The 17,278-nt window shown below is 32.8% G+C and overlaps 2 protein-coding genes and 1 pseudogene across 4 annotated transcripts; all 3 read right to left on the bottom strand.

Annotated features, from left to right (window-relative positions):
- Positions 1-2,642: 2,642 nt before the first annotated feature.
- On the bottom strand, positions 2,643-5,984 carry LOC123201311 (OVARIAN TUMOR DOMAIN-containing deubiquitinating enzyme 2). 2 transcript variants are annotated; one of them, XM_044616756.1, is made up of 9 exons: positions 5,912-5,984; positions 5,304-5,387; positions 5,167-5,212; positions 4,695-4,803; positions 4,070-4,161; positions 3,906-3,968; positions 3,351-3,469; positions 3,002-3,077; positions 2,643-2,894 (listed from the first exon to the last, which is right to left on the bottom strand). In XM_044616756.1, exons 2-9 carry the CDS (start codon positions 5,366-5,368, stop codon positions 2,838-2,840), a joined length of 627 nt encoding a protein of 208 aa, XP_044472691.1. In that variant the 5' UTR covers positions 5,369-5,387; positions 5,912-5,984; the 3' UTR covers positions 2,643-2,837. The 2 variants fall into 2 exon arrangements, with proteins under 2 accessions (XP_044472691.1, XP_044472692.1); XM_044616757.1 differs by having other exon boundaries at positions 5,758-5,917.
- A 2,762-nt stretch (positions 5,985-8,746) lies between these two features.
- Positions 8,747-11,104, bottom strand: LOC123201506 (reactive Intermediate Deaminase A, chloroplastic-like). Of its 2 annotated transcripts, none has more exons than XM_044617037.1 (6): positions 10,823-11,104; positions 10,135-10,250; positions 9,889-9,933; positions 9,433-9,506; positions 9,291-9,340; positions 8,747-9,177 (listed from the first exon to the last, which is right to left on the bottom strand). In XM_044617037.1, exons 1-6 carry the CDS (start codon positions 11,001-11,003, stop codon positions 9,074-9,076), a joined length of 570 nt encoding a protein of 189 aa, XP_044472972.1. In that variant the 5' UTR covers positions 11,004-11,104; the 3' UTR covers positions 8,747-9,073. The 2 variants fall into 2 exon arrangements, with proteins under 2 accessions (XP_044472972.1, XP_044472974.1); XM_044617039.1 differs by having other exon boundaries at positions 10,829-11,104.
- Positions 11,105-12,113: 1,009 nt separating this feature from the next.
- On the bottom strand, positions 12,114-16,291 carry LOC123202457 (annotated as a pseudogene).
- Positions 16,292-17,278: the final 987 nt, after the last annotated feature.

Here is a 17,278-nt window from a genome sequence, read left to right as displayed (position 1 = left end):
CTAGTTTATTTTGATGCTTTAGAAACTCAATAATGTTTAAAGTTAGTCCTATGTGGGTTCCTCCTTTTCAACTTGGATTGTTATTTTTGGGATCTTGTTATTTAGGATCTCAATTTCTATTGTGGCTTCTTTCACAAACATCTTTATCATATATAGATATATCCAACTCAAGAATTTCTGGTATTATTCCTAACAGATTTTGGGAATTTCTTTCACTTTTTTCTATGAATTTTTCAGACAACCAAATCAATGGGTTGATTCCAAATATAACAAGGCTTTCTCAACTTTTTTCACTTGACTTAAGTTGGAATAATATATCAGGTTTTCTATCTCGTATACCAATAGATTTGGTTGAACTTGAACTTTCAAATAATGTTCTTACAGGGTTGACGTTCAATTTGTTGTGTTATGGGATGAATGATTCAAAGTCATTATAACTTTTCAAACTTGAAAATAATTATTTATCTGGAGAATTACCTAATTGTTGAATGAATCTGACAAATTTTTTTATTTTGAATTTGAACAACAATAACTTTACTGGGAAACTTCCAACTCCATTGGAACTATAAGTTCCCTTTAATCATTGCATCTTCACAACAATAGTTTCTCTAGAATAATACCTTTGTCACTTAAAGCTTGTACCAATCTAATAGCACTTGACCTTAGGGAAAATGAGTTCATTGGAAATCTACCAACATGGATTAAAGAGAGCTTTTCAAGATTAAGATTTCTCAATTTATGTTCAAATAAGTTCGCTGGTCCTTTGCCAAAAGAGCTTTGTTAGTTAGCTTTTCTACAAGTCTTGGATCTTGTTGATAACCATCTTTTTGGATTCATACCAGGGTGTATTAGTAACTTAACTAATATGATGATGGTAAACCATGCAACACCCAACAATATAAAATATTTTTACAATTATGCAAACTTTGTTGATGAAGAAGCATTGCTTGTCATGAAAGAGAGAGATGCAAAATATAATACAATTCTTAAGTCGGTAAGAATTGTTGATTTTTCCAAAAATAAGTTAACAGGAGAAATTTCTATAGAGTTTGAGTCTTGACGCTTTGTAGTCCTTAAATTTATCTTACAATCTTCTTACTAGTAAAATTTTTGAGAATATTGGTGGTATGAAATCATTGGAGTTTATTGATTTTCTGCAAATCAGCTCTATGGTGGCATCCCACAAAGTATGTCAAATTTGATATTTTTGAACTATTTGAGCTTGTCAAATAATAATTTGACTGGGAAGATCCCTTTGAGCACTCAACTGCTAAGCTTGAGAGCATCTTGTTTCATTGGAAATGAACTTTGTGGATCTCCACTTACTAATAATTGTACTATAGTTGTTCCAACACTTGAGTTTGACAGTGGAACAACAGATGGTAACAAAGATAAAGTGGATTGGTTCTATGTCAGCATGACACCTAGATTTGTGGTAGGTTTTGGAGCATAATAAGTCCTCTTGTTGTAAACAAACGATGAAAGTATAAGTATCTTCATTTCTTGGATTGACTTGGTTACAAATTTAGCATTGTTGTGAGAAATTTTTGGTAAAACCTTTTTCTTTTTTGTGGTTGTAGCTGTTATGTTGCTTTAATAATTCAGTGTTGTAATACAATAATAACAAGGGCTTTATGTGTGATTGTTTTGTTAGAGATACTAAATTTTATATTCAAACCTCAAGCCGAATTACATACTTTTGAGGCAAACTAATACTAATAGGAATCTTAGGGTAATCACAAATCAAAAGATTATAGAGCTTATAGTCATAAATCATGCACAAGAAGTTTATACTTCTTGATGGAGAATCTAAGCCACGTATCTTATAATTGGAATCGTAACATAAACACATGTCTATCTTTATTAGTGTTAAACTATTAGATTGTCAACTCTCTAATCATCTTACTTTACTTCCAATAGTGAAGTGCAAACCATTGGTCTCTTACAACTTTTTTGAAACTCAATTTGAGAGCTCTATCCCTACTTGGTTTTTGGTTTCACTCATTTACTTTCTAATAAATTTATAAAGGGATCTATGGAGTTTGAAGGGAGAATTTCAAGATCATGTGGAAGTTTTTTTAACTGGAATTTCATTTCCTTGATACTTTCCGGCTTATTGAATCAAATAGGTATGGAAATATTAAACCCTTGTCAATCTTCTCCCTAAGTAGTGGACCTCGCTAACAACACTTTGGAAAGTGTATATGAATGTATCAAGCAAAGTTTCTAGACCAAGACCTAACATTAATCCAGTCAAATCAATCTGCGAGTCGATTGGTTTAACTAGTTGGTATGACAATTAAAATTTAAAGTGAGTTTTAGTCATGCCAAAGTTAGAATGATAGTCCAATTTGACTTGATGGTTAATTTGCAATACGATACGATTCAATGGTCGAAGCATTGGTCAACTAGATTTATGATGGGCTTTACAGTATAATAGGTTGGCCCCCTATTTGTTTGCAGAAGACTGGAAAAACAAATAATAGAAGCCCATTTTAAATCATTTTGAACCTACAAGAATGAACTGTTGACACTTAAAACTCAGACACAATTAACACCTAAACAAGAAGGAAAGCTCGTTAAAAAGAAAAAGATTATGCAGATGTGTAACCAATCCATATTCAGAGCATGAAAACTCCGTCTTGCATCTAACAGGCAATTGATATATTTGAACATATTTCCAGAAAACAAAGTAGTATATCTTTTCAATTCTACAACACATTCCAGAGGTAACAGTAAAATGCTTATTGGTTCTTCAGCAAGCCAGGGAAATTCTGAGGTCACAGTTCAGTGAAACAAAATGGATACGTTTTGTTTGGTTTCTGACATGGTTACTGTCATCTATACTCCTGAAAATTAACATGCCCTGTTGCTTCAGCATGCTCCACAGCTTCCTGTGCAATTTTGTAAAACAAGCAGCATCACTAAGATGCATAACTATTTGTAAAATCATGAAGTGGATGAACTAAGAACCCAATTAGCATAATATATAAGAGATTACTTTCTGGCCAACCACCCCAATTTGGCATACTCCACAGCGCAAAGTGAAGTTGGCAGTATCAGTGTAACTCCTTTTCCTGGGAAATTGCAAGAAAATGCATTAGGCAATGAGTAACAATGAAGAGTAAACTGATTCAGAATTTGTGAAAAAACACATCAAAGAATTCTGACATCTGGAAATCTATCTTGCAATGCACCAATGAATTTGAACCGGTATGTTGGTGTATAAATGTTCTGTAATGATCTCTACAAGCTAAATTCCCACTTGCGAATCATTTGAACTAATATGGGAAACAGTTCTTAAAGAATTGATCATCAAATTAAGACTTGTATAGATCATTAAATACAACCTTTGTTGCTCCTTAACAAGATTCTGAGCAAGTCCCTCTGCTGGCCCTATGGTCCTGTCCCTCCGTACAGCAAATATGGTCTGATCAAACTCCTCTGGAGCTCCCTCAAATGGAGACATCTGATCATACACCATGTCTCAGTCAGGCGCAGATGAAGTGAACAGGAAAAACATTACAAGAAGCACCAAAAAATTCTCAAAATACTTCTCTTTTTGTGAATCTTTTGGCAGTATATGCAAATATGCAATGATGCATAAGGTTAAATTAGGGGTTGAAGAGAAGTAACTTAAGCAAGAGAAAGCCACCACAACAAATAAAAATTTCTAACATGCATGCATAAATGGAAGTTTGAGCCGAAAATTTTTAACTTTTTGGGGCACCGGCTCCCCTATCTAGCTACATCCATAAACTGATTCATTCTCCTTTACCAGGATTTCTTACATGCATTAATTGACGATTTCAGACTTCTATATACGAGCTATAATATATTCCATGACTATATAAAAAATGCAAAAGAAACTGAAAACCTAGTGAATGGATCATAAGGTTCCATACAGCTAAAGCATCATAATGAAGCCCGTCATAGATCAGCATGACTCTTTCAGAATATTTCCTTTCCTGTAAATTAGCACACAAGCAGAAAAAAAACAAAAGAAGAAGTTTTAGTAACGCAAATTTGCTGGAATCTGATGTAAAGCAGTTGCAAGATTACTTATTACCTGGCCATATAAATCACATCTTGTGGTCTGAATATCATATGCTGCAATCTCACGTCCATAATAATCCGCTAATATTGAGAGTTCTATGGCACCTTTAGAGTAGAACACAAGAAAATGCGTCAGAGCCCGATTGTGACACAAAACATGTCGGGGCAAAAAATTCACCAAAATGGAAGTATATATGCAATCTACTGAAACTTTCTATAGGGGAAAGAGACCACCGAAGCTGATTTTAGAATGATTTGAGAATCTATTTACAGAGAATAAAGGGACTTTGTCAAAAGCAATCAAAATGTTACTTCAGGTGGTCTATCAGGAAGAGAATAAAGATGACATTTATAAACTATCAGCTGATCAAATTGCAAAATAAGTACAAAAAGTCATCACACAAACCAACACCAAGATCACAGTTATACATGCAGGACATTGCCATGGTGTAAACATGAAAGTTGCTCTCTTTACCCAAGAATAAGAATCATGGCAAAACTAGATGCTTCCTGTATATACTGCTAAACAAGAGATGCTAGAAGTTTTAAGATGAATCATTATTCTCATATGTCATAGTTTAGGCCCATATACTTTCAACGATCTAATGAGCACCCAAAAAAAAAAAATTTCAACGCACCTCCCCACTTCTCTGAATCCTGAATCCAAATACAATACTCTTCATTGGGCTTTCCAAGAAAAGCTTCAGAATATTTTACAGGATCACTTGCCACAGTCGCTGCTATAACCTTGAAAAGATCATAGATAGAAACGAGCGATATAATATGTCAATTATCCTTATTCTTAGGTCTGCACAATAACACTTGCAGAATTTGTTTTCGAAATAATAAATAACATTAAATACCAACAAATAAATGCATTTTGCATAACTTCCATACATTGTTGATCTCTGACAACAAATTGAGTGTATATGTCATATCATTTTGTAGCAAGCTAAAAAGATTCTCCAAAAGATAAAATTTCAATATTTAAATTTAGTAAATAAGCTTGGAGAACCCCCGTAAACCAATGAACACACATGAACAAAACTTAAATTTTGTTTGATCTAACACATGTTTGGCAGCAAATATAAGATGTTTACAGATAAGAACCTGTCTCAACTCAGGAGCTTTATCTTTGTCATGGTCCATAACATATCTGTGAATAGAGAAACAAAAGAGCAATGAAAAAACAGAAACAAAAACTCATTTCATTAAAACTAAAAAGAAATTTAAAACTAAGTCTTTACCCAACAGCATTAAAAAGGCAACTGTTGTCTGAAGGAATCACCCTTCTAACTACAATCCCTTCCATTTTACAAGGTATTTTGCACCTGAAAAAAAATCACAAATTCATCATTATTTGCTTCAAGAAACTAAGCAAGGGCATAAAAGAAGGAACAAAGAAACCAATAGCATGAAACAAAAACCTGAAAAACACCCTCTTAATTAAATAAAAAGGACAACGAATTAAACACATAAAAACCCTCAAATATCACAACTTCTGCAACCTCAGATTAGAACCATAGATAGCAACATAGAAGATATAAAAGAAGAACAAAAGCTTAACAGAAGAACTTGCCCATTAAAACCCGCCAAGAATATACAAAAACTCACCTTCGTGCATACACAACATAAAATAAATTAAAAAAATCAAATTTCAAACAAAATAAGAGCTAAAAATAAAAATTTGAACCAACCCACCTTAGAAAAACAACCCAGAAAGCAAACAGGAAAAAATATAATCAATAAAATTCAATGCTCAAAAGGGAAATCCAAAAGTTACAAGAGGCATATATATTACAAAAAGAAAGCACCGAATAAAATTTTTAGATCTGAAAGGAATAAAGAATGTAACTTTGCAGTAAAGAAAGAAATGGACAGCAAGATCAGAATATCAAGATACGGAAGCTAATATCGTGGTTAAGACTTAAGATAACGAGGATTTTCTTTTGATCCCTAAAGTTTGGCTTTGTTCAATTAGATCCAATAGAATTGAAAAGTAACAATTTTGTCCATTAACCGCTGTTATATTGATTTAACAGCGAAAGGATACTTTGGCAACCTAATTAATCTTTAAAATTTATAATATTATTATTTATTGATTTATAGATTTAAAAGCACTTTAATTACTTCCCGTAAAACAAACAAGTGCATTTCGTACTTTCCGTAACTTTCCTTGAGCTACACAAATGGTAATCGATGGTGTATTAATGACACATATTAGGATTAGGTTTAAATCAAGTTAGTTAAAACTTGTTTATTAATTGGATTTGAACAAAGTCTGAAATAAATTCTAGATAAGTGAGTTAGAATTCGAGTTTGAGTTTGAGAGTATTTAATTCGTCAAACTCACAAGCTTGAAAACATTTAATTTAAATCGATTAAAATAATATCATTTTAATCAATATGTATCAAATCAATATCATTTTGATCAATTTTAATTTAGTTATGGTATTAAATCGAGCTTAGCTCGAGCTTGAATAGGTATTATAATAAAAATTAAGTTCAACTTTTTCTAAGTCAAACCAAACTCAAATTGATTCAAGGAGAGCACATCGAGCTTGAGCTTAGGTTTAAGCTTAGCTTTTTTAAATCGATCAAAACTTGAGTTAACCTAAGCTTGAGTTTAGCTTATCTCGAATCTATACTTGGTACAAAACAAACTAATTTGTTATCAAATGATTGAATAATATAATTTTTTTATTTTATCTTTAATTTAAAATTACTAATTATATGATAATATATCAATATATTTGTTATATCCAATATTTGTCGTATGTCGGTTGCAATCTGCAAAGATGGACCTAAGCATTACTTTTCTAACTTAATGGATCTTGCAATCATATCTCACTACCTCAGGGACCAAAGAATTTAGAAAGTTTTTATTTAATTGAGTTTCTAGAAACTTGTTTCGAAATATCTTTTGGACTGGATTCAACATTGCTCTATTAAAGTTCATCCGAAGATGTACCACCACATGCTAACTGTTGATGTATTATTTAAGAGTAAATTACCTCTTACCACCCAAGGTTTGCCCAAAGAGTATTCCTGGTCTTAAATGATATAAATAACATTTTTCTATGTAAAATCAAATTTTGTTTTAAAAAAATTTGCAGCATAAATGCAAAAAAGTAGTTTAATCATTTATAAATTTTGGAAATTTTCAAAAATAACCTAACCTTTTTTACAAATCAAACCAAAATATGATAGATTAACCTTTTAACATATTTAAAAATTTAATTTACACCCCCAAAACCCTAGCCATCATTGAATCTCAATATCACCATTGTCAACAATCAAGAAATGATGCGAAGGTTGTCGACAAAAGCAAGGCCAAGTGACAAAGATCAAAGAGAAATTCAATTGCATCATAGAAGAAGATTATTGTCTATTTTTTACTTGAGTAACTAATGGTTTTATTTGTGGGAATTAATAAAATAGAAATATCGACACTTAAATTAGATTTGGAAGTCGAATTAAAACAAAAATGGTTGTCATAAATGAGAATGACATCAAAGATTTGATTGACTCAAATAGAGAAGAAAGTGAGAAAAAAAAGAAAAAAAATTAATTAAGTTTTTACATTTATAAAATTTTTTTATTTTGTTAAATTGAGATTATACATTAAATCTTATGAGGGAAAATGTTATTCCACAGCACCTAGTATAGTATTACTCAAGAATAGAGATTAGGCCAAATGACTATTTCTCATCTATGGTTTGGTGTAAACTTAATTTTTCATCTAATAATTATTAAAGATTTAAATATCTATCATTCTATTAAATTTTATTGTTATTATTAGAGATAAAATTGTTATTTAATTAAAATATTTAAAAAAATTATAAATACATTGCATTTTACCCCCACAAGGTTTAAAACTAACATTTTACCCCATCAGATTTAAAAACTAACAATTTTACCTTACCTTCCCCATTTAAGATTTAAAAAATCAAAATTTCCTCCTAGGATTTTTGTAGTAGCTACCCAAGGCCAGAGACGACTATGGCTCAATTCTCCCTCCCTTCCAACTTCTCTCTCAATCACCGTCCATTTTCGATTATCATCGACCATTCTCTCCCTTTACTGGCTAACGAATGAAGAGACCTAAATCTTGGTCTCTTTGTCACACCAAAAAGTGGCAAAGAGACCAAGATCTCTTCGTGGTGCGACGAAGAGACCAAAATCTCTTCATTGCACAACAAAGGGACCTATATTTGAGTCTTTTCGTGCATTGACCAATGAGAGGAGAAAACGACTGATGATAGTCAGAAATGAATCCTCGCTTAGAGAGAAGCCAAAAGGGAGAGAAAGCGTTGTCGTTGTCTCTGACCATTGATAACTACTCAAAAACTCTAATAGGAAAATGTAAATTTTTCAAACTTCAGATATGAAAAAATGAGATAAATTATTATTTTTAAGCCTGGAGAATAAAATATGATGTATTTATTATTTTTTAAAATATTTTTATTAACAATTTTACCCCTAACATTAATAATATAATTTAACAGGAAAATAAATATTTAAATTTTTGTAATTATCGGATAGAAAATTAAGTTTGCACCAAATTGGGTGGGAAATATTCGTTTGGCCTAAAGATTAATATTACATTTTCAAATCATACGTCTCAGTTTGTATCAAGTTTTAAAATTGTCATATCACGAGAATTCTAAACTAATGTTACAGCTCAATATTTAATTAATATATTTTTTTAATTTTTAATTAATTTTTATTATTTTTAAAAGACCAACACACATGCCTTACCCCAAAGCGTCCAGCATGGCCTGTCCCTTGACAAGTCTATGTTCACATGATGCAGTACAGTTATCGGGGCAGGATTTTGGTCCTGGGCCACGCTGACTGGCAGCAGGACAAATTTCCAAATCCAGAACAGGCCTTGAAGGCAGCAAGAATAGATTAGAGTTGAACTACAGCCTATTAGTTTACTGCTTGAACTAAAATGGGAACTGGGGAAATATTTCTAAGCTAGAGCTGTTGGTCGCTCATAAGTTCACTCTAATTAGGAGTTTGGAAGGGCAGCAATGCACTCAATTTCAATCCTGGCATCCAAGGGGAGTGCCGCTACTTGATATGTTGAACGAGCCGGTGCAGGCGCTGGAAAGTCTGCAGCAACAAGAAAAACACTTGGTCAGCTTGAACAGAATTCTTCACCGTTGATCTTATAAATCCATTATATATGCCAAATTGATTAATCAATCAATGAACATAAAACTTACATTTAGCATAGATCTCATTTACTTTCTTGAAGTCCTTCAAGTCAGCCAACCTGCAGACAGAAGCAATTAAAAAGGCTCATCTTTGCCTAATTGTAGACCCCAAAGAATCAAGATTGCAGAGCAAAGAGACAGAAGATCATACATAATAGTAGTCTTGACCACAGAAGAATAGTCAGCACCACTAGCTTTCAGTATTTCTCCCATATTTTTTAGAACCTGCAAAATTTTCGTAAGCCCAAATCTATCAGAGCTGTAAAGAAAGTGGAAACTATCTTTGTTAAATTTATTCAAGCTATGTGCCAATCAATCGAACAATAAAATACGTGAGATTTTGATTCTTATAAAAAAAAAAAAATCTGGTACAAGCAATAGCATTTCCTAAATATGAATAAGTTGTATGAACATCTACTGGCCATAATACTCCCTCACCTCTCTAATAAAGTGGCTAATGAAACAAACGATAAATGCCAAACAAGAATGAAATGTTGCTACCATTTAGCATTTACAGTCATGCAGAAGTATTTAATTCATATAATACTCAGAATGTGAAAATGAAAAATTAAGAATGAGATAGCTAGCTCACAGGTAACTAATTTACCTGCTCAGTTTGCTCCTCTACACTCTCTGAGACAAATTTCCCAGTCTGGACGAGTACCAGGAAAATACAGTCAGCATAGTGGCACATGAAAATCAATTCAACTAGCATGAGTTGACATATATTTGTATGCAATATTGAAAGAACATTCAACTATTTCATAATGACTCATCACGTTAGAATAATGCAGGTCCATTGATAAATAAAATTTAATATCCAAGTGAATCCCTCAATAAAAGAATCACAAACCTCAGGTATAAGACCAAGAACACCAGAGACAAAAACAAGGTTATTGGCTTTGATAGCCTGAGAATAAGGTCCCAAAGCTGCCGGTGCCCTGTTAGTCACAACAGCCTCCTTCAAACCTACATTTGCGACATAGTCAGCAATGTTATGTGAAATGAATACATAACAAGAAAAAATAGAAGACAAAGAAACCTCTCACAATCTCAAAATAAAATCACTAAATGAGTTATATCTCTTTAGTTCATTGTGTATTTTCTAGCTGCATAATGCAATTCAAAAGTTCCACCATTCAGCTAATAATCATCTGTAAATCCAAAACCATGACTGATATAACACAACTAGAGTCAACACTTCAAATTCAATTCATTCACCAGTCCAAATCCCAAACTTCAATAAAAGTCTCAAAATATCCACAAAATAAGAACCAAGACCCGAACCAAAGTTCCAAAATCTAAATTTACTTGCCACACATTTCATGCTAACAAAATTGCAACCAATTAACCTCATTTCAAACTCAAGACAACAAAAACTCACAACCTTTCATCACGATCAACTTTCAAACCAACTACAATAATCTTCACCACTCATTTATATAATTAATCATAATGGGTACGAAGCAAATCAATTAAAAATGAAAAATTCAGAACAGAACAACATTTTTTTTTTCCTTAGAATAAAAGAGTATATCGACTTTTACTGGGAATAGCTGATGTTGATAAGCAAGCAAAGGGACTGGTTTGCGCTCTGGAAGAAGAACGGCACAGGGTGGAACCAGCGATGGAAGCGCAGCCAAAGCCGACGGCAGCCAAAGGGGAGCGGGTACGAAGTACGCCCATGTCGATGGTGGGGACATTGAACGACTTTAATGCCATTAGTCTCTGTCTCTCAGAGTTGCTGTCTCGGTTTCACTTCACCTGTCTTTGTGTGTTAGGGGTGACCCTAAAAGTTGTGGCTTCTCTTGTCCTGTTTGCTTTTATATTTATATTTATATATATATATATAGAGAGAGAGAGAGAGAGAGATTTGGGTTGAGCTTCGTAAAACCAATACAGGGCCTATGAGCTTAGATTTGGGCTATTTGCGCTAGGATGGGGCTCAATCCAAGCTGCTCAAGATGGAATCACAACTTAGACCAAAATAATCGTGTTTAAATCAAAGATTAAATTCATTTTTATAAAAGAGTTAAAAATTAAGATCAAATAAAAAATTATATTTTTTAAAATGAGTTCAAACTTCGATCTCAAATTGACTCTTTTATATTCGAACTCAAACTATATCTTATTCGAACTCATCATAAATCAAATCCAACTTTAATGATATTACCTAATAACATAAAGATTGTTTCATAATTAGTTTAACCATTATAATTTAGGAGTTGTTTACCATCACTTTGCATTTCTATAAATGATATACCATATTTACTTCAACATATTAGTGTATAAGATTATCTTCTAAATAATCATTTGTGGGATCATGACCTCTTGTGATGAGATGTGTATTATTGAGGTATTTCAATCATGAAAATGGATCTATGATGGGATCGACCTAATGTAATGCGGGCATGATTTATTGTGAAAATGTGACCAACGAATATACATATCAAGTATCTATCGATTAGGGTTTTCACATAAAAGTTATATTAAAGTGTATGTAAAGTGAGATTATATGTCCCCAAGATTAAGAACTTGGAAGGAGAAAAAAAATTAGTTCTTCATATTGTAATCTTATTGTGAAAATGCGGCCAACAAGTATACATGTAAAGTGTTTGTCTATAGTTTTTTCGTGTTGAATTTGTCACATAAATACTTATATTCTTATGTTAAGTATTTATATTTTTTGCTATTTTCTTCTTTAGTTTTCACGACACTTTTTACTTAATATATTTTATAATAAACTTGAGATTCATATACTTACATGGAGTCTTAAAGTAAATTTGTACAACTTAATTAAGAAGTTTATCCGTTGAGGTATGAAAAAAAAAATTTACACTTAAACATTTAGATTCAATTGATTTGATGAGTGATTTCACTTTTCTACAACTACAAATGTGCCATATCCTTACAAAAAACTTTCTCTACAGACAGGGCAACTCCCATTTCTAGTTAGCCATTTATCTATGTACTTCAAATGAAAACAGTGTCCACAATTAGGAAGTCTTCTTGCAGAATCCCCCTCCAAGAAATCCTGAAAAAGAAAACCAGTCAATTTCAACAACCCACCACTCTAAACTCTTATATAATATGCTATGTGTACCTAGTTTTTAGTATCTAATTAGTATTTAAATGATATATCATCATGTGATTGTATATTATTTTATCTTTAATTTAAAATTGGATATTTAATCATATGATAATGCATCATTAGAACATCCAATTGACTATTCAAAACTAGGTGCAATAGTTTTATTTTGTGTGTGTGTGTGTGTGTGTATTCACCTGTAAGCAAATTGAACAACACTCCTGGCAAATTTGGACCAGCAGTTTAGCATCAACTGTAAATCCAGGAAGCCTTTGAATTGAATCTTTTGATAATCCCCTAACTCCATTGACATCATATACATCAGAAATCTCTCTGTATGTAGTTTCCAATGTGCTAATCTGAGATTAACCAAGTTCATTTCTCTTCACACTTCACATTATCTGACTAAACTTTACACTAAAAGCTTCATAAAAATAGAGGTGAAAGTGATAAATAAGCCATTACTTACTTGCCACTGATAAGCTTTGAGATTGCAGGACTTACCCATCCTATGAAGACCTTGCCATTCATTAGGCTAGTTAAGATTGCTAGCTGTAAAAATAAATTATGTTAATTATCTCCCTCTGCTTGTTGATTTGAAAACTGCTCCCACCTGATGGAGAAAGTGTGTTATAACTAGTAGTAGAGAAAGTTTTAGTCATTTTACCTTCGACAATGACTCTCCATCAGCTGCTGATTCTAGTAATTGCAGAGCTGTAATGGCACCTGCCACTGCACCTATTCCAGCCCCATGAAGGAACCCAGTTTCAGTTGTTTGGCCTTGCATGGCTCCTACAATTGTTCCAACTATGGCCCCTCCTGGAAAACCAAAAGATATAAGCCCTTGAGTCACAAGTTTTAACCACAGATGATATGGGCAAACTCCAAATGTTGAAGGAAAATTAAGCTCGGAAAGCATGAATGCAAGTTTGACTTGAACAGACCTATTCAATTGATTCTTCATTGTACAAAAAACTGAGACCAAATATATATCAAGTGTATTTAAAATAGATAAATACATACCTAGTGCAAAAATGCAGGTGAATGAAGCATAGAGACCTCTCTTCAAGGCTCTAATCAAAACCCCATTTCCGGAAGTACCATACATGGCAAAAAAACACAAACAGACTACCACTTTTGACTTAAACAACAGGTTTATTAGGCCAGAAACCCACTCTTTCAACATGGAGAAACTACTAAAAGAGGGAGAAAGAAGGGATAAATGTGAAAACCAATTGCTAGCTTGGATAGTGTGCTGATATTTATGAAGAAGAAGAAGCATTAGATTAGAGTTTTCTTTGGGAATGCGCATATGAAACTCCAGCACTTTATAGAGAAGAACAGCAGCATTTATGTGGTGTTGAAGGCTAAGAAGTAAGAGTCGGAGCTACAAGACAAATGCAGCTACATGCAACATGAAATGGGAAATGAGCATTAATGCTTCTAATCAGACTATAGGAAAAATGGCAACACAATATAATATAAAATGTCACTGATTTGTGTGCCCATCCATTGCTGTTTCTATCAGAAGAAAACTCCCACTTGGAGCTTTCTATGACAGATATAGTAAAAAATGTGCTAAATAATTAAGAAAAATTTGTTAGTAACTGTTTAAAGGCTTAACCTTAAATCAAGAATGGAATGTTTAGTCAAATCCAATCTGCAATTTATCAGGCTGAAGCAAAGTGACAAAATCTCCTCTCTATTGGGTCTACTTCTAGATCCCAATCTCATTTATTATTATTGCTATTAATATATATATTGACAGATAGCATGAGTAAGATATAAAGCATTTTCAAGGACACATATATACACTAACAGTACAACACATGCATCATTTAAATCTAAAGTTGAGAACAAAACACAGATATAATCCATTTTTGTAAGTGATTCAAGAGTTGGACCAATTGGGCATTGTTCCCAGAGTAGGTGGAGCCGGACCTGTTGTTCGAATACAAAATGTCTTGGAACAGTCATCACTGGCTACCCCCAAAGCCATCTCTAGCCATTAGAATGCTATTTTGCATCATGTAATAAAGATTAACTTTTTGGATTTGTGGTGGGGTTCTGGAGCATAATAGGTCCTCTTACTATAAACAAACAATGGAGGAGACTGTGAGATAAATTTGTAATAAAGCTTGATTGGTCAAATTACCCGAAAGTTTACACCTTCCCAAATCCAATATCTCCAATTTATTTGTCACACATCCAGAAAACATGTCTAAGATTTCATATATGTCTTGACCCATGTTAACATAACTCAAAGAAATGTAAGTCAAGTTGCAAAGATTTCCAAATGATCTCGGAATTCTCCCTTCAAGTCTGTAATTGAGTGATCAAATGGAAGTCATGTTTCCAAGATCATTTGGAATCCCACCTTGCAAGTTATTAGACTTAGGGGCCGTTTGGTTCCAGTTTAGATATATTACTTTAGTAATATATTTTTTATTCATTTGTTTAGTTTGTCAATAATAAAATATTACCAATATTAACGTAACAGGTAATATAGGTGGTAATCTGATTACCATATTCATCTTAAGTATTTAAAGATTACCAAAATAATCTTGATTTTATTATAATTATATTATTATTTATTAGTTTTTTAAGACAAAATAAATTTATTTTTAATTAATATGATAAATAAAATAAAAAAATATTTAAAAATAATTATATTCAGGATATTTAAGTAAAATAATTTATTAGTAATCTTTTATTATCTTTAACCAAATATAATAATTATTTATACCTATCAAATTTTATCAAACATAGTAATCATTTATACCTAATAATCTTTTAAGTAACCTATTTTCAAGTAATCTATCTTCAAGGTAATATTTATATTTTGGTAATAAAATATTACCTAAACCAAAAAGATTAAGGTACTCAAGATTGTTAAGTCCGTATGACCAACTATTGGATAATGAACCATTGAAGGAGTTATCAGATAAATCAAGATGCCTTAGGGAAGTCAGATTTTGAAGTCCGTCTGGAGTTTGGCCTGAGAAACTAGTATGACGTAGATCAAGTACAACTAAATCACAAAGACTGAAAATCCAACTAGGAATAAAAGAGTTATTAAAATAGTCTGCGGAAAGATCGAGGCTAACAAGAAATGAAAAATTTAGGTTTGGTAGCAGATCAGGAAGGTAAGTGAGTTTACAACTTGATAATCCTAACAATAGGAAACAGGCAAGTGTGTTTATAATGGAAAACATGTTATTGGGATTTTGAATATATAAACCACTCAAATCAAGATGTTGGAGTGAAGAAAGACTAGATACCCAGTTCAAATTCTCAGCTTGTATAAGATTGTCGCCAAGATCAAGATGCTGTAGATTAGAGAGATTTCCAATTTGATGAGGAACCATCCCCACGAATCTAGAGCCAGACAGATCAAGGTATCTTAAATTCTTCATTGAACCAAGAAAATTCGGAATCTGAACTCCCTCAAATTTATAATCGCTTAAGTCCAAGAAAATCAAACGCTTTAAATCAAGAAAGACAAATTTATCTTACCACTAAACTTTCTCCTCTCATCATCAGCGTTGTTAGAATCTCCAAGGTTGAGCTCAATTACTTGACCGGTGAAGTTGTCGCAGATAACACAAGTCCATGTGCAGCAATATCCATCGGCAGCAGTCCAAGAGGCGAGGCGGTTGGAAGAATCAATGAGATCCTGCTTTAACCTTAAAAGTGCTTGTCTTTCACTTTCAATGCAATCCATGTGAGTGCTTCCATTGCAGAAGCCATGATTGATGGTCACCATAGCAAGGAAATAAAGGGCAGTGAGAACACTCAGGGTTAATTTCATTTTTGTGTGTAGAAGTTACAATGTAGGTGAGATTGAGAACATAATGAAATGGGTTGGTATCTATAGGTGCAATGACCTCATTTTTTCTGCATGTAAATTGCTGGAAATTTCCTTGATATCATTAAGATTTCAAAAGTTTTATTTGATATTAAATTTTTTAAGACTTAATTTGAGTTTCCGGCTTCATCTCTTTCCAACCATTCATACCCCTTCTAACAAAGATCTATAATAAAGTTGGTAATTTGCGGTAAAAAGTTGCCAGTCTTCTCAGAGTAAATGGTAAGTTCTAAATGACTGATTTTAGTCTTGGCATGCCTGTCGGTTTCAGAAGGTTATTTTATACGTCTAAAGTCTTTGTTAAACAGTTTCCTGCTTGACTTGCAAATCACATTGGAAGTAAAGGCATTGATTTCCAGTAAGAAGGCTTCTGGTATTAATTTATGAAACGGGTTAGAAAGAATTCTTAGGTTATCCTTTCAAAGTCCAACGGAGAGGAATATGAGACAAGAGTAGCCTAAGCCGTCCTGGTAGCATAGAAGTGCGATTAAGCACTGTAGATAGGAATAAGCGCTGTCCATGTTAAGGAGGATCCTCAAAAAGAAGAAACATAATTAGGAGTGCCACTCCGGCATAGAGAAACTGGAGTCACCATGATGCCGCGCCTAGAATTTTTAAGGTGTTAATCAGGTTGTGCAGTAGCCAAGGGGAGATCTTGCATTACAAGACTGAAATTCTTTGATGCGTCACCAAGAGACACTAGAATTATAATTTAAATTACATTATTAAAACAAGTGTTTTAAAACTCAAACCAACCGATTTGATTAGGAATCCGTTACAAATATGATTCAAGTTATGACTAAAACCCATTTTAATTATTAAACCAGATTAACTTAGAGTTGAATTAAATGAATTGTGTTGGACAATGGTTCAATCATTGGGTTAGAATAGTTTGATTGACATGATGATTAGAATTGATAATTTTCAACACAATCCGTTAATCCAACATAACATAACATGAAAAAAATTTGATTGCAATTGAGTTTCTTTTACATAAAATTTAATTTGGATCAACCCGATCTCAACAAAGATCATCACATG

This window comes from Mangifera indica, chromosome 18, assembly GCF_011075055.1.
Source record: "Mangifera indica cultivar Alphonso chromosome 18, CATAS_Mindica_2.1, whole genome shotgun sequence".
Lineage (NCBI taxonomy): Eukaryota > Viridiplantae > Streptophyta > Magnoliopsida > Sapindales > Anacardiaceae > Mangifera > Mangifera indica.
Note: the sequence above shows the minus strand (reverse complement) of the source record. Positions and strands in the feature narration are given on the sequence as shown.

Excerpts from the sequence above, each read along its gene's own strand:
- LOC123201506 (XM_044617037.1), bottom strand. The coding sequence starts at position 11,003 with ATGGCATTAAAGTCGTTCAATGTCCCCACCATCGACATGGGCGTACTT. Across the intron at positions 9,507-9,888 it reads TAGAGGAGCAAACTGAGCAG|GTTCTAAAAAATATGGGAGA; the intron begins GTAAATTAGTTA and ends AAAATTTTGCAG. Across the intron at positions 9,178-9,290 it reads AAATGAGATCTATGCTAAAT|ACTTTCCAGCGCCTGCACCG; the intron begins GTAAGTTTTATG and ends TTGTTGCTGCAG.
- LOC123201311 (XM_044616756.1), bottom strand. The coding sequence starts at position 5,368 with ATGGAAGGGATTGTAGTTAGAAGGGTGATTCCTTCAGACAACAGTTGC. Across the intron at positions 4,162-4,694 it reads GGATTCAGAGAAGTGGGGAG|GTGCCATAGAACTCTCAATA; the intron begins GTGCGTTGAAAT and ends TCTACTCTAAAG. Across the intron at positions 3,470-3,905 it reads TTCATTATGATGCTTTAGCT|ATGTCTCCATTTGAGGGAGC; the intron begins GTATGGAACCTT and ends GTGTATGATCAG.